General features: G+C 35.0%; 1 protein-coding gene across 2 annotated transcripts in view; it reads left to right on the top strand.

Moving 5' to 3' along the window:
• LOC120624302 (G-protein coupled receptor dmsr-1-like) overlaps nucleotides 1–16,462 on the top strand; it is a 72,170-nt gene that overhangs the window by 32,789 nt on the left and 22,919 nt on the right. For both annotated transcript variants that reach the window (XR_005658758.1, XM_039890767.1), the window contains exon 2: nucleotides 4,200–5,070. Coding sequence is in view for 1 of the 2 variants with exons in the window: in XM_039890767.1 (XP_039746701.1) it covers nucleotides 4,309–5,070 (762 nt within the window). In the remaining variant the exon portion in view is untranslated. The remainder of the gene's footprint in view (nucleotides 1–4,199; nucleotides 5,071–16,462) is intronic.

Raw genomic sequence — 16,462 nt, 5'->3', positions numbered from 1 at the left:
CTCTTGTATTCACTATATACGATTCAATTTAATACCTCCTGCCGCTACATAGAAAATGGTTATTGACGTCGTCTATTATTCTTGCTCCTTTTTTTAAGTTAACTAAATCGTTCTATAGCTTGTCTCAGATAGATTGCATCTGTCCTCATCTGCCGTAAACTTTTCATCAACGATATTAAGGACGTTACCACCTTAAGTCTTTATTAAAAAAGTTTTTACTCTAAGCTTTGAGAACTTGAGTATTGTAAAGCGAAGGTATTTTTGCATATAACATAAATTGAACTGTAGCTACAGTGCATAGTTCCTCGGAAACATGTTCAAAGAAATATTTATAAAGGGATTCTCTCTGAGAGATACACAGAGAATCCTTCTATATTTATAATTTTCGTGGGAACACGGATTTTTAAAATAATTTGCACAGAAGTTAAACTAATTATTAAAGTAATTGCCAAAAGAGTTGTAGTTTAGCTTAAGTTTTATCTATATCATAAATGCATAGGTACTTTTCGTTACGAAAAAGAGTGTAGCATACATTGGATAAATACCTATTTTATTTAGATTAAACTATACCCAAGACTATGTCTTTTCTATTTTTCGTCATGTTCTTATTCATTTTATTGCAGACGGCTAACGCAGCCCTGTGGTAACGGAGGCAGGATAATTATACCTATTATGTGTCTGTAAAAATAAGTTCTCAACCACGAGGTTTACACATGGCAGTTCGAAAAGCTAATGTGAACGCGATTCCCGTTTTACTGGAGGGTGTCAGCAGAGAAATATAATGACGAAAAATACTGTTTTAAACGCAATAGATGACAGTACTACTTACTGTAAAAGGCAGACAAAAATTCTGTTAATTTTGATATGAATTTCAAACTTGAAAGAATCTATAAGTACTTTTGATGCATCAAATCTATTTATTTGTAGTGACCACCACCAGTTGGGAAGGCGCATTCTACGAAATTCAGTACAGTTGCTCATTTCCAACATCAACAATTTATGTTTTTCACATTTATTATTCTATCTTGTGAGAGATTAAAGCGGCGACGACATCCTCTGAGCAAATTTGAGTAAGAAATTCATCGATTGATTGTTAATACTTTACTAGGTTGTTGACAATGTGAGATAGTGATAACCAAAATACAGAGCTAAGTTTGCAGTGGGTTATTTTCTTAGTTGAGTCCATGAGTGATTTATTATGTAACTCTCTGTAACTCTCTGCAACTCACTGTGCAATGTAATCTGTAAAAGTACATATCCTAGAATAAGTCAAAAAAATATGAAAATAGTACACACTTTTACTGAGTTAATTGTGGTCTTTAATTTAAAATTACTAGCATTATCTTTCTGTGTGATGTTGACAGATAAAAATAGAGTGGTCACCCGCGGGTGTAGTACGACGTGGCTAAATGAATATAACGGAGCAAGGGCCGTTTTATTCACCAACCCGTCTGCCAAGGCTACTTTTTTTTTTTTTTTATTTACGTCACTTTACAGGAAAATAAGTATAAAAATATCTCTACAATAAATCATATATAAACGGAAATAATTAGTACGTAGAGTATAAAGTCACAGACACCCGATGTTAATAATAAGATTCAATCTATTCCTAAACATTCAAATCGCAGATTAAATATTGTGCTTTCGCCATCTACAGAAAATAGTAAGTGAAGGCTATCCTTTAGCCATCACTAAATTCAATTTGTCATCAGAAAAGATATTTGATTAGATTGATTATTAATTTCCTGCTATATACAGCTTACTCCAAATAATCCTCATCGTAACCTAATTGTTGTCTTGCTGAAACCTATAACTTAATTTTATCTTGTACACTGAATATTAAGTTTAATTTAATTTACTGATCTATGGAAAGGCGCGTTAGTTTTTCCGTGATTATAGCAAACTAAGTATACTTCAAAATTCATTTAATGTCATAGAATTCCTTAAAGTAATGCCTACTTCTATTCAATGCATTTTACTTATTATTTTATTTGAATTCTAATTATAGAAATTAAATTCGTTAGTGAAACTGAATTTGGATAATCTTCAATTTATAAAAAAAAATATTTCCGTACTAAATTTTATTCAGGCTCAGAGTTCATAGATTGTTGTTAGAAAAGTCATTATCAAATAAAACATGTAAATAAATATATGTAAAAGAGATAACAAAACTTAACATAAAATAAGAATTAAATTTTGATCGAAATGTTTGTGTCCTCTTTTATATTAGCATTCGTCTTTTATGACATGACGTAGTATTGAATTTTTATTATGTTGAGGTATATTTTACTGTTTGTGTCCAGGGAGCTTACATATAGTAAGTTATTAAATACATTTTTGTGTCTGTCGTGTTCACCATGGTAATATAAAAAGCCTGCTAAATTTGCTGTAATTACTTTGAGTTAAAATATAACGGTGCTGAAAATGTAGTAAAGTAGTCCTCTTTCACCGAGTAAAATTAACTTTCTAAGTAACCAGTTCTTAAATGGGATATTTCATTAGATAAGGCGATCGCCTTTTTAAAAGAGAATAAGTGAAAATCCTTAAGTGAGGCGCAGCATTTTCTTTCTATTGTATCCTATCTATTTTACAGTCTATTATTTATTGATTTTCTTTTTTTTTAATTCTTAACAATGCTTAAAAAAGTAAAAAACACTATTAAAAATTTATAAGAAAAAACATGCATATACAAACAACATAACAAACTACCTATTTTTATTATTAATACGCTATGTGGTAATAGCCTAGTGGGTAAGGCGTCGGCTTCCCTTTCGGAGGGGCCGAGTTCGATCCCCGGCATGCATCCCTCACCTTTTCGGAGCTATGTGCGTTTTAAATTAAACATCACTTGCTATGGTGAAGGAAAACATTGTGAGGAAACCAGCATGCCTGAGAGGTTTCCATAGTGTTCTCAAAGACGTTTGAAGTCTAACAATCCGCAAATCCGTAGTCGACTACAGCCCAAATCCTACTCATTCTAGTGACAAATATTGTTTTATATTTTATTGCACACCACAAAAAGTACATAAGAAAAGTATAACAAAACAACGTATACAATTTGGCGGCCTTATCGTTTCATAGCAATTTCTTCCAGGCAACCAATGGCGAAGAAAACAAATACAGAAAATATTAGTACTATATTTATTTTAGTATTGATATATTGGTTTTATGGGTATATATATATATATATGCGCACCACCAAACTATTTTCTGTATTTGTTTTCTTCGCCATTGGCTGGAAGAAATCGCTATGAATCGATAAGGCCGCCAAATTGTATACGTTGTTTTGTTATACTTCTCTTTTTTATGTATTTCTTGTGGCTTGCAATAAAAGTATATTCATTCTTTCATTCATTCATTCATTCATTCTGAGCGGATACTCGTTGCCTTTAGTAGGCCGGTGATGGGTTGTTATTGATTATGATGATGATAATTATTATATCCAATAATTTAATAACAAACCTAGCTGCTATGAAAAAGCCATATTTTGATATTGACTCGAGAACAAAACACCTCTAAAGATCTTCTTCAAATCGTTTATATTAACATGTAATATAATATAAACGAAATTAACATGCTCTGACTTACCTACATCGAACGACATCGATTTTATGTAACCGTGTCATAACTTCGTATAAAAACGCAAAAGAATATCGCACATTTTTGATGATGAATAATGGTACCAATTCTGTGGTATACATATCTAAACCAAATTTTACTGACATGCTTTAAAGGCTAGTAATACTGTCCTTTCCACAATGTTTGCCATGGAAAAGGATACGGCCAATTAAGTTTAGTTTAGACATCTCTCTGTACAATAATAAATAATAGGAAATATTAGGCAACGACCCAATATAATTAAGTTAATTAACCATTAAAATGTCCACATTTCCTACCTACATAAATTGTCATCAACGGCTAAAGTGTTTTATAGATATTGTGTATTCCTTTGTCGAGCGGAATTTTAAGTGTTATTTTGTATATGACATTTTATTAACACATCTTTCATGATCGGCAGATCGTCAAAAATTCAGTTTAAATCAGTGCAAATATCATAGACGTAGGTTTTGAAGTAAATAGTCTAAGATGGCGTAGGTGATATTAAAGAGGCGGGGTAATCATATTACAAACTTTTAGGGTTCCTTATTAAAACGGTTAAAATTAAACGCAAATATTTGAGCATATTTTCTTTGTTACAGATTTTCACGATGAGGACGAAAATATTTTTGAAGAAAGACCAAACCAAACACCAGATAATACAATACCGATGACTAAATGCAAATATAAAGGTGTGGAAAGATACCGAGCATGGCAAACGTGACAGACGCAAATTGTGTCCCTGGAGCAACAAATTTTAATAAAGCATATAGTAGATTACATGGGTACATAGCTATAGTAATATGTATCATCGGATCCGCAACAAACTCGATCAACATCGCCGTACTCAGCCGGCGGGAAATGGTCAGTTCCACAAATTCAATTCTCACTGGCCTCGCCGTCGCAGACCTTCTCGTTATGTTGGAATATATACCTTATGCCTTGCATATGAACATTAAAATTGGGCCACAAGTAAACAAGAACACCTATGCGTGGGCTGTATTCGTTTATTTCCATTCGATATTCAGCCAGACGTTCCATACGATATCAATCTGGTTAGCCGTGACATTGGCTGTGTGGCGATATATTGCTATTGCATTTCCCCAGAGGAATCGAACGTGGTGTAGTAAGAAAAACACGACATTGGCAATAGTAAGCGCCTATGTAATATGTCCCTTCCTGTGTATGCCGATTTATTTCGCGATGAATATAGTGCCAAACGAAGTGACTCCACACAACAATTCCAAATTCGCAGAGGACTTATCGTTACCTCAAAATCGGACCGTGTATGTGCTAGAGATGTCAAAAAATAAAGAGTTAGTGACGGCAATTATGTGGATTTATAGTGTAATTTTAAAACTGGTGCCTAGTATAGCGTTATCAGTGCTAAGTACTTGTTTAATATCGAAGTTAAGTACGACAGAAAGAAGGAGGCAAAAATTGCTAAAGAGGTCCATAGTCGGGTCCAGCGAGGCAAGTATAATAAGAAAAGTATAACCATTCTGTAATGTCGAAATGTATGACCGCACTTTTGCGCCTTCATCTTCATTCTTAATCTTGAGTAATCGTTATTAAAAGGCACTCTCACGTCTTTCGTGAATGTACAAACTGGTATGGTACTGGTTCGGGACGCAAGATGCACATGAGAGCGTTAGAAAGTAAGAAAACGAGAGACACACTTATTTATGCGCTACGGTAAGCAAATGTTGTGCTACACGCGTGCATAACAGAAAAACACACAATTAGGTGGCGGTTACTGACAAATCTGTACTTACAAATAAAATCATTGGTGTGTATTAAAATAAAACGTGCTGTTCAACACAAATGATCTGTATTAATGTAGACAGCTCATTAAATAATGTTATAAATATATTGTTGACTATGCCCTCTTCCTTTATAATTTCTAAATCTTGCCCCTATCACACGCTTTGTGGGGTTGCAAAATATGTTTTCCTGTAACATGCAGACAGACTTATTGTTTTGGTTTTAACTTCTGTCGACCTCCCTGGCGCAGCGGTGAGTACTGGGGTTTAAAACGGACGGTCTCGGGTTCGATATCCGGCGAGACAAATTGGAAATTTTTAATTTTTAAATTTTTCTGGTCCCGACTGATGGAAGGTTTCGGCAGAGGCTAGTTACTATCCTACCGTCAAAAACGTGCCGTTATGATGTCCCGTAGAAACAGATTAGAAGTATAATGTGTTCAATAATAATAATAATAATGTTTATTTCCAAAAAAATCTTAAGTCTAAACAATATAGTAAAATGTTTTCTTATTGTATAGGATGGGGCATCCATGAAATCTTAAATAATTATTTTACTACAAGCTTCTGAAGCTAAACTGAGAAACCTTGTATTTCAGCTTCAGTAATTATAATATAACCATCATACCCCGTAACAGGTTAGTCCGTTACCTTTTTAGACTGCATCATCCCTTACCATACTGGACTCACTCACCAAGTGAGATTGCAGTCAAAGGCCAATTTGTAGTTTATAAAAAAGGCGATTTTTTACTACAGAACACTTGCCACTAACGCCCCGCACACTTTTCACTACACACACGCGTATTTTATTTATTATTTATTTATACTCTTTATTTGCATACAAAACATACAGAAGAAGAATAAAAAAAAACACAGACAGTAGCAGTATGCAAAAGACGGGCTTATCGCTTAGTAGTGATCTCTGCCAGGAAACCTTAGGATAAGGAAAAAACAAAAGGATAACCGACGGCAGGATGATCATAATTTAAAAAAAAATACTAATAACTACATACTAATACTTGAACTAGATTACAGGAATAAAACATATATACCTACTTTAACATATTATAAACACAATGTTGCTAGCCTAAACTGTTCCCATTTTTTCAATTTGATGGTAAAAGTTTAGAACATTAGAGGTAAAATAATTACTGTCAACTGCTAAATGGAGTGAAGTGACTAACCTTCGAGAAACACTACAAAAGTGGAGTGGTTTTTGATGCTCCAATATTAGTTCCGTATACGGTTTCTATTGGTTCTTTATTCTGTGATTGATATACAGGCTATTATTTCAGAGCGAAAGGGGAACAATATATTTTGTCTAAAACATTCTCGCATTATTTATTGTAGATAACGTAAAACAGCTTTAATATATGTAGCACACCCAGAATTTAACATATAGCGTGATAGCTCTTTATAAATAATTGATATTGGTTGGTACTTATTTAATATTTAATACTTTATCTATAATTCTTCGATATTGATGAAGATAGATACCTATTCATAAATGTAATTATAAGAGTTCTGTGATTGAGAGACCTAACTGATGCATAGCCAAGATTTGCTCGCTTAGTGTTCGTATTCTCTTTCACGGCCTGGCCACGATTAGCCAGTTTAATTAATTAGGTACTTCTTTATATGTATATTAACTCAATTATGCGTCAAAAAAGCGTAGGCACTAAAATAAATCACTTAGGATTCGGTCAGTTTTTTTTTACCAGATATACTTCGGTGATTGTTCTCAGGAACTTCAAAATCTTGTTCCTCCCTCCCCGTTCTACCACAGCGGGACACCGTGAGCGATGGCATCCTCAGGTGGTTGATATTCAATCAACACGCACGAATCTACGTTTCTGATACCTACCGCTGCCACGTATAATTTGAGTATCTTCAAAGCTAGAGTAAATAGGCTTTTTATAGGCAAGCTTGCTCCAACCTAGACCTCATCATTGCTTTCTAACGGGCATGATTGTCGTCAAGCGCTGGCCTATCGTTAATAAAAAAAAGGTACCCATTCTTAATATTATATATGTAAAAGTGTGCCTGTTCGCTTGTTAGTTCTTTTGTTCGCTTTCTTCCGATTGGATTGGCTGTTGAACTGATGTCATTTGGCACTCTTGTACTTGCATCACGGAGATGGACATAGGATTTTTTTATATACTATTATTGCCAATAAAAGCTCCCTAAGATTTCCAAAAATAGCATTAGTTCACTATGCTTGTCCGCTTAACTTGTCTCTGTAGAATTTTGCATCGAAATAGACATCCTGGAGACGGCCATAGGCTACTTTTTGTCCCGGGACAAATAAGGGGTTCCTGTGTTTTTATAAACACAAAATATTTTTTTTCAAATCAGTATCTTGCTTATTTAATCCTATTCTCGGTAATTTATTAAATAATTGTCTGCTCTTAAAGAACCCTTTGTAATCTACATCAGGGGCCCGAGGCAGCGCAATGTTTTTAGGTAATTTTGTACTTCGGATTGATAACATAGAATTCTAATTATTTCAAAACATTTGCTTGCTAGCAAGAATAAACTAACTCCAAAGTTTAAATAAAATGGAACATGCAAATTTAATTAAATTAGGTATTTTGAACAAATTCGCCTAAAGAACTTGTCGTTGAGGCGACATTAACAGTAGCCCGGGGTTTACTTTCTTGAGAAAATCCCCAATGACGGGCTTTGAATAAATTATGCTAAACCCAACCCATACTTTCAGTTTTACTTTATTATTTTTACTAGCCGACGTTTGTGCATAGGTCTGCGTAACATAAATGACTGAACTATGTTGCCAAGTAATAAAATCTTGCCCATGGTTTTCTGTGACTGTATTTATAGCCGCAACTTTATTTATTATACAGATTGTTCTGAATTCTGTGATATACACAGCACTATGGTTTGAAACAAAATTACGAGTTTATCTTCAATATTAGCCTATTAATACGGTAGGATCGCTGATGGGCCCAAGCCTCCTCTTTCTCAAAAAAGAGAGGGAGGGGTTGCGACCCACCACACTGTTATAGTCGTTTCTTCGGATCGATACAAAAAGTCCAGTAAATCTGTATATTCCAGTATATTTATAGTAATCGCAATACCGTTGTCGCCACTGACGATAAACGCTGGAATTCAGATTCGTCAAAAACTGGACTATTGGTAGCTACTGAAACAAAAATACACACAGTCCACAAAACGAATAAAGACCTAGAACCCATAATAGTTATACTGATCATGAACTGATTTTTATAAGTGCCTATGCTTTTATCAGATATGTTGCTATCAGCCAATATGGCAATGTGTTTTCCTCAAACATAATCATATTTGAATATCGCGTATTCAAATACGATATTCAGATAATAGAAAACGCAACAAAGCGTAGCCGTCCTCTTCTTCATTTTTAATGACACATCAAACGACTCAATATATTCGGCAATTTAATTAATTTACTAGTAGATACGGTTCATGTGGGGAGGACATGTTTGGATATTAGGAATATTTGTGGATACCCAAAACACTCGGGCCCATATATCGATGTCGCTACACAAACACGCTATGCCAAATGAGAATCAAATAGCATTTGATTGTGTGGTGCCGGTGATAGAGAAATAAAGGCCAATACTAACATTAAATTTAAAAGTTATAAATAATTTATTCTACATACTTACCTATATCTAGTAGTTATTTATTTTCCATTAAAAAAACTGGCAAACTGCGAGTCTCACTTGTGCACTTAGGTTCGGTACTTTAGAAGGAAATATATCAACATCAGCATATTAACGTAACACTGCTGTGCCTTTTATCTCTTAGGACAGAAGGTTTTAGAGCATAGACTCACTCACTCTGCGTCACTGCAAAAAAGCGAGACGTAAATAATATGATAATTATTAATTAAAGTAGCTAGTTAAATTATTTGACCGGGACCAGGAAAGGTTGTGTCTCACATTAGCGACATACAGGAAAAATTGAGTTATAAAGCCATAACTGAGAATATGGAACTTGGCAGTTGCCTTATGGATGGACAGATGGACTGTCAGGTAGACATTTAACAAAGTGATTCTAAATATGTTCCCGTTTTATCATTAACTGCGAAACCCCAAAAATAGTTTATACAAAGACATGGAACCACTTAAGATCAAAGAAAAATTTCAATTACGATAGCCGTAGTTCAGCTTTGAGTAGAACTAACTCGTAACTACAACGTAAATATAAGAAAAGAGATTAAATGGAAGTTTATCTTCCACAGTTACGAGGAAGCTTTTATTTCAAGTGTTTTGAATGTATAGATAATAAATGAATTGTTTTTACGTTTAGTTTCTTTTCCAATTCTCGTAGTTATAATTAAACTTAATTTTTACTACTAATAGGAACCATATTTCGAAAACTATTTATTGAGTGGCTTAAATAATAATACTAGTAGGTACAATTTCCGCAATAAAACATTTTAAAAAATTTCAGATTTCAAAATAAAAAGGGAAGTTGAAATTGTACTTTTTATTTCAACTTTTCCATTTAACAAAGCCTTGCTCGACGCTGATACCTATTTATATTAGATGAGTAAAACGTCTTCCATAATGAAAATATTTTCAAAGAACTCAACGTTGACGCAAATGTCTCGTAACTTTTTCTCTTCAAATTTTGAAAGTACTGAGTCTTTTATAAATGCATATCCAAAAGTTGAAGCATTATTTAATATGACTAATTTAGATTCTTTTAAAAACACAGCGGAAAATGTTTGAATGAAAAAACAATAAGTAGGTATATGGAGCTGATCCATGTACCTATTTTATTTAATGGATCCATGTAGCTATTTTAAAAGTTTAGACGGCTAGACTTCTGTCATATGTGGCGCTTACGCTCCATTTTATGTAAGGCAAGACCGAGAGCCCAACTCCGAAATACAGCGGAGAGTAGAGTTATGCTTATAAAATGTCAGCTGAGGTGTTGCGGGCATCTTGTACGTATGAATGTCTCTAAATTTCCTAAAGCCATATTCTACTCAGAAAGTCAGAACTAAAGAAGGGAATGCGAAAATCTGGTTATCAGTTTCTGCGCTACAGGTATTTTCTGAAGCACCACCCTAACCGCATCCAACATACGAAGCGACTTTGCTTTCTAATAGCAAACGAAAGATCCAACGGCAACAAATCTTCCTTCTCGTGAATGTTTATCCTACATCAGAACTAATGAAAACTCCCAGAACGAATGCCTAGGATATTCTCCAACATTTAAGTAGTAAATACATCTTTAGCAGTCTCTACTGTTTGAGGGCTTCTTTTTCTTTGGTCAAATTTAATGTTTATTTTCATGAGATGCAGCTAAATCTCCTAATCCTGATTGTTACCGGTGTTATCCTAGTTGTTTTACTAACCAGGTTTAAAATCGTAATAGATAATAGCGTAAATTTTGGCGATTAAATTTCATCGTTATAAATAAAAAGCGCGGGAAGCGTCAAACAAAATGGTAAGGAAATTGTTCTTTTTTTCAAGTGGATTATTGAGTTTTTTTCTCAAATTAAAAAAAAAACATAAGATACAGATGAATTCCATTTGTGATGATGATGATCTCATATCTTGTTGATGAAATGTTGTTGACTGACCCACGTGTTGTTAAAGTTGCAGAGTTTGATTTTATGTTTGTTTGTTTATATTATTTAAACGCTCCCGCTTATCTAACTACTGTTAGACATCATAATTATTATGTAAATATATAATGATTTATAGGTATACATTATTTAAACAAATATGTTAATGTATGCTTATGAGGAAAGTGATCGTATGCTCATTACCTACAAAGTGTACCTATTCCATATTTTGCTAATTTGTCTGTGTTTTGTAAGTAGGTCTAGGATTGAAGTGGGAGTAGAATGTTGATCTTTGTTCATGGTAGTACATTCGACGACTCAATTCATTCCTATTCCTACCCTCGAATTGGTAACACGTGTTAGTGAAAATATATTACTTCAAGTTCACTTTGGTATTTCTTTTACTTTTATACCAAATTCTCGATAGTTTAATATCAGAAGTGGCACGTCCCAACCAAAAATTGGTTAAATGGGTCGCCGAAAGCGATCTAAACGCTCACATCACAATTCCGGCAAACGAAGACGACGGCAAGATGATACGACGAGTGAGTCATCGGACAGCTCCGGCCCGAGGGATCGAAGTCCAAGAAGAAATAGCAGAGATCGTTTGACTGTTTATAGATCTCGTAATCAGCGCAGCACAAGTAAGCGTACCGCTGCTACACCAGAGTTATGCGACGTTGTTTCTGCGACCGGACGAGTTGGAACTTGTACTGATGGCGAAGGAAGAAATATAGTACGGTCAAGAAATTCTGCGACCGGACGAGATACCCTTCAAATGCCTCTTGAGCAGACGAGCGACGGCGCTGCTGCACAGGCGCCAGGCTGTCTGCCCGAAGTGGCTACAGATCCTGCAGCATCCGCGGCTATTACAGACGACGCTACCGACGCGGCTGCTGTGGCCAAGGGTATATTCGCTGGACATCAAGCGCAGGTACCACATAGTGGTACATCAGGTCAGTGTAATACCACCACAATACCTAATTCTTTCTTAAGTAGTAGTGATTTTGCTCAATTGTTACAATCTTTTGTAAAGCCTGGTTTATCATCATCGATTAATACGAACGTCATTAATATGATTCCTGAATTCGATCCATCGATTAAAAATCATCGAATCGATTTATGGTTATCTAAGGTGAACGAATGCGCAAAAATATATCGGTGGGACGAAGCGCATATTATGCACTATGCGTTACCTAAACTTGTGGGTAATGCGAAAAAATGGTATCAGGGCCAGACGTCTGTACTGCGTGAGTGGAAAGAATGGCAGGTGCTTTTACGCAAAGCTTTTCCGACTGAAACCAACTATGGTGTACTTTTGTCAGAAATGCTCGAGCGACGACTAAAATTTGGTGAAAATTTGGACGAATACTATTACGAAAAAATTATGTTATTAAACGCGTGCGAGATTTCTGGCAAAAGAGCTGTAGATTGTATTATACATGGTATAGATGACCGAATGGTTCGCGCGGGGGCGTCGTCCGGACGCTTTACTGAACCGGAAGATTTGTTTAAATTTTTGAAAGATGTTTGTAAGGAGCAAAAAGATATTATAAGAAATTCTAACCTAAATAAAACTAGACAAATTATTAATTGTAACCGGTGTAATGAGCCTGGGCACCGGGCGGCCCTGTGCCGAGCCATTAACCCTCAACTTAATCAGACCACGGTCGTTACCTGCTTCAACTGCAGGGATAGAGGGCACAGAATACAGCAGTGCCCAAAACCTATCATTAAGTGCGAGGGGTGTCACCGTTTTGGGCATAAAAGTGACGATTGCTATTTAAAAAACAATGCAAAAAATAATGAAAAGCGTGTTTTGTTTGTTGACAGTAAAAAATCTAATAACCTGAAATATTACAAACAAGCTGTAGTCAATAACTGTAGTTTTATTCAATGTTTTGTTGATTTAGGGAGTGATTGCACACTCATTACTAAGGAAACAGTAGAGAAATTTGGTTTACAGTTGTCAAAAGAATGTATACCCTCTATACGAGGCGTAGCTGATGTGGTTATTCCAATATTAGGAAAAACTTCCTTTTCTTTGCGCATTGATTCAGTTGAAGCAAATATTACCGCTTACGTAATTGATAACCGGCATTTACACGTACCCTTACTCGTTGGTCAAAATTTTACCGAACTACCCGACATTGTTATTACAAAAACTGAGAATTCATTTAATATTTTATCACGCAATTCAATACCTGAGCTCCCTAATATTAATGAAGATTGTTTTAATAGCAGAAAAATTAAATTAATTGTCCTATCCGATACCAAAATAAGAACAGTAGATTTACTGCACTGTTATAGTACGGATTTAAGAGATGCTAATATTTATGTCCCAAGTAATTACAGAAATGTAAACGGACAAGATTATTGTATTCAAGGTGGTGTGTATCAGATAAAGCATGGTAAATGTGATTTGTTAATATTTAATATGGATAATACTGAAGATCCACAACCTCTTTATTTTATCAAAGATTTATTGATTGCTCGTGCTGTTGCAATTGATAACGATAGTTCCTCGTTAAAATGTCCTGAAGAACACTTGCAATGTCTTACCACACACACTTTGAACCCACTTGATCGGAATGATATACTTATTAACCCGGATATTTCTGATAAACAAAAAGAAACAGTCTATAATCTAATAAATGAATATCGCGAATGCTTTGCCCAAAACTTGTCCGAGTTAGGATGTACTAATATTTCAGAATTAGATATTAAATTGACAGACGATAACCCTGTTGCTTACCGTCCTTATCGATTAAGTCACTCCGAAAAAGAAATAATCCGTGACATGGTAAAAGAATTAGAAGAAAATAAGATAATTGAAGAGTCAGATTCTGCTTATGCCAGTCCGATACTTTTAGTTTCCAAAAAGACGGGTGGTTATCGGTTATGTGTCGACTACAGGGCACTTAATCGAAAAACTATTAGGGATCTTTACCCGTTACCCCGGATAGACGATCAAATAGACCTACTCAGCGGCAATTCATATTTTATTAGTCTTGACATGTCTAGCGGCTACTACCAAATACCTATTAAAGAAGACTGCAAACATTTAACTGCGTTTATAACTCCTGATGGTCTATATCAGTTTAGACGTGCTCCGTTTGGTCTAGCTAATTGCCCTGCTGTTTTTCAAAGAACAGTTAATAAAATGCTAGGGAACTCACGTGAAAAGTGTGCCATAGCATATATGGACGATCTACTCATTTCTGGTAAAAATTTTGATGAGTGTTTAAGGAAACTCGAACAAACTTTTATATTATTAAAAAAGGCTGCTCTCACATTAAATATCAAAAAGTGCCGTTTTTTCGACACTACTATTAATTATTTAGGGTTTGAAATTTCTGCTGAAGGGGTCAGACCTGGTCAAACGAAAATTAATGCGGTTATTTCTTTCCCTGAACCGAAAAACGTCCATGAGATTCGTCAATTTATGGGTCTGGCAAGCTACTTTAGAAAATTTATCGAGCATTTTGCAACAATAGCTAGGCCGTTGACTGACCTTACAAAACAAAACAATCCTTGGAAATGGGAACAACCACAGCGTGCTGCATTTATAACATTAAAGGAAAAATTAACTCAACGACCTATTCTTGCTATATATAATACCGCATATATTACAGAACTACATTGTGATGCCTCTAAAGTTGGATTAGGTGGCATCCTTTTTCAAAAAGAATCCCCTAATTCATGTTTGAAACCTGTAGCATATTTTAGTAGAAAAACCACTATAGATGAAGAAAAATTGCATGCATATGAATTAGAAACTCTCGCTGTGGTTGCCTCATTAAGTCGATTTAGAGTATATTTGTTAGGAAGACCTTTTACCATTATCACTGACTGCAACGCTCTGCGGTCCACTTTTACAAAAAGAGATATACTACCTCGCGTAGCCCGCTGGTGGATAGCACTACAGGAGTACGACTGCTCGATAGAGTATAAGCCAGGACAGGCTATGCAGCATGTGGATGCACTAAGTAGAAACCCACTTCCATGTGCCAATGATAATGATAAAAATGAGCATTTTGCTCGTATACTTCAAATTTCTCAAGATGACTGGCTGCTCAGCTTACAATTAATTGATCCAAAAATTTGTCACATCCGATCAGCCCTTGAAGATCCTCAATATAAAGAAATAGTCGATATAAAACAAAATTTCGTTGTGAAAAATAACCGCTTATATCGTAAAGTAGGAGATGCTCTCAAATTAGTAATCCCTAAAGGTGCTAGATGGCAGATTTGCCAGCGCAATCATGATGACATCGGTCATTTTTCAGTTGACAAAACACTTGAAAAAATTAAAAAAGATTTTTGGTTCTCTAAAATGAATAAATTTGTTACCAAGTATGTTAAATCATGCTTGCATTGTGCATTTGGAAAAGAGCCTGCTGGTCCTAAAGAAGGCTACCTACACAGTATACCAAAAATTGATATCCCGTTCCATACAATACACATTGATCATTTAGGCCCCTTTGTAAAAAGTTCTCATGGTAATCAATACATTTTATTGATAGTCGATGCATATACTAAATTTTGTTTAATTAAACCACTGCGTAATACGAAGTCCACCCCTGCGATCAGGGTTCTAAAAGAAATATTTTGTACATTTGGAAATCCTTGTAGATTGGTATCCGACCGCGGAACTTGTTTTACGTCGCAAGAATTCAAACGCTTTTGTTTGAAATTCAACATATTCTTAATGCGGTTTCTGCACCTCGCGCCAATGGTCAGGTTGAGAGATACAATCGAACTGTTTTAGATAGTCTCAGAGCTTATAATAATGAGATGGGTGAGAACAAATGGGACCTGAACGTAGGAAAAATACAATGGGGTCTTAATAACACACTCAATAAGGGCATAGGTAAAACCCCGGCTGAAGCCCTATTTTGTAAACGACCGTTAAGTAAAGGTGAAGGCATGTTAGGCGACACAATAGCTGAAACTAGACAGAATGACAAAAGTATTGAGGATATAAGACAGGAAATTAATGAGCATATAGATAAAGATCAGAGTCAACAAAAACAGAGGTTTGATCAGAATCGAAAAGCAGCTAAAGTATATAGAATTGGAGATCTTGTTAAAATTTTGAAAAATATACCGTCTAATGAAGGTAAAAGTCGAAAACTTTTGCCAAAATATACGGGGCCTTTTAGAATAAGTAGTATTTTAGGGAATGATAGGTACGAGATATCTAGTATTCCCGGCTCAAATATTACTAGGGGAAAATATTCTAATGTTTGGTCTGCTGATCGTATACAACCGTGGATCACACTCTTTAGTGATCAAAGTGATAATTCAGATGATGATACGGGCTCAATAAAAGATTGATGATATTAATTACTATATTGCTGGTTTGATAATATTAGAGATTATGATGAATAATTAACGTCTTTTACGTAGGTGCTATCGATAGTTTAGTGTCTATTTTATTTATTACTACATATTATTCTGTTATTATAAGATTTTTTTTATTATTTTTGTGTCTGTTATAATAAAGTCAGAAGTCGATCAA

This window comes from Pararge aegeria, chromosome 6 (assembly GCF_905163445.1).
Source record: "Pararge aegeria chromosome 6, ilParAegt1.1, whole genome shotgun sequence".
Classification (NCBI taxonomy): Eukaryota; Metazoa; Arthropoda; class Insecta; order Lepidoptera; family Nymphalidae; genus Pararge; species Pararge aegeria.
This window is presented reverse-complemented; position numbering and strand designations above follow the sequence as displayed.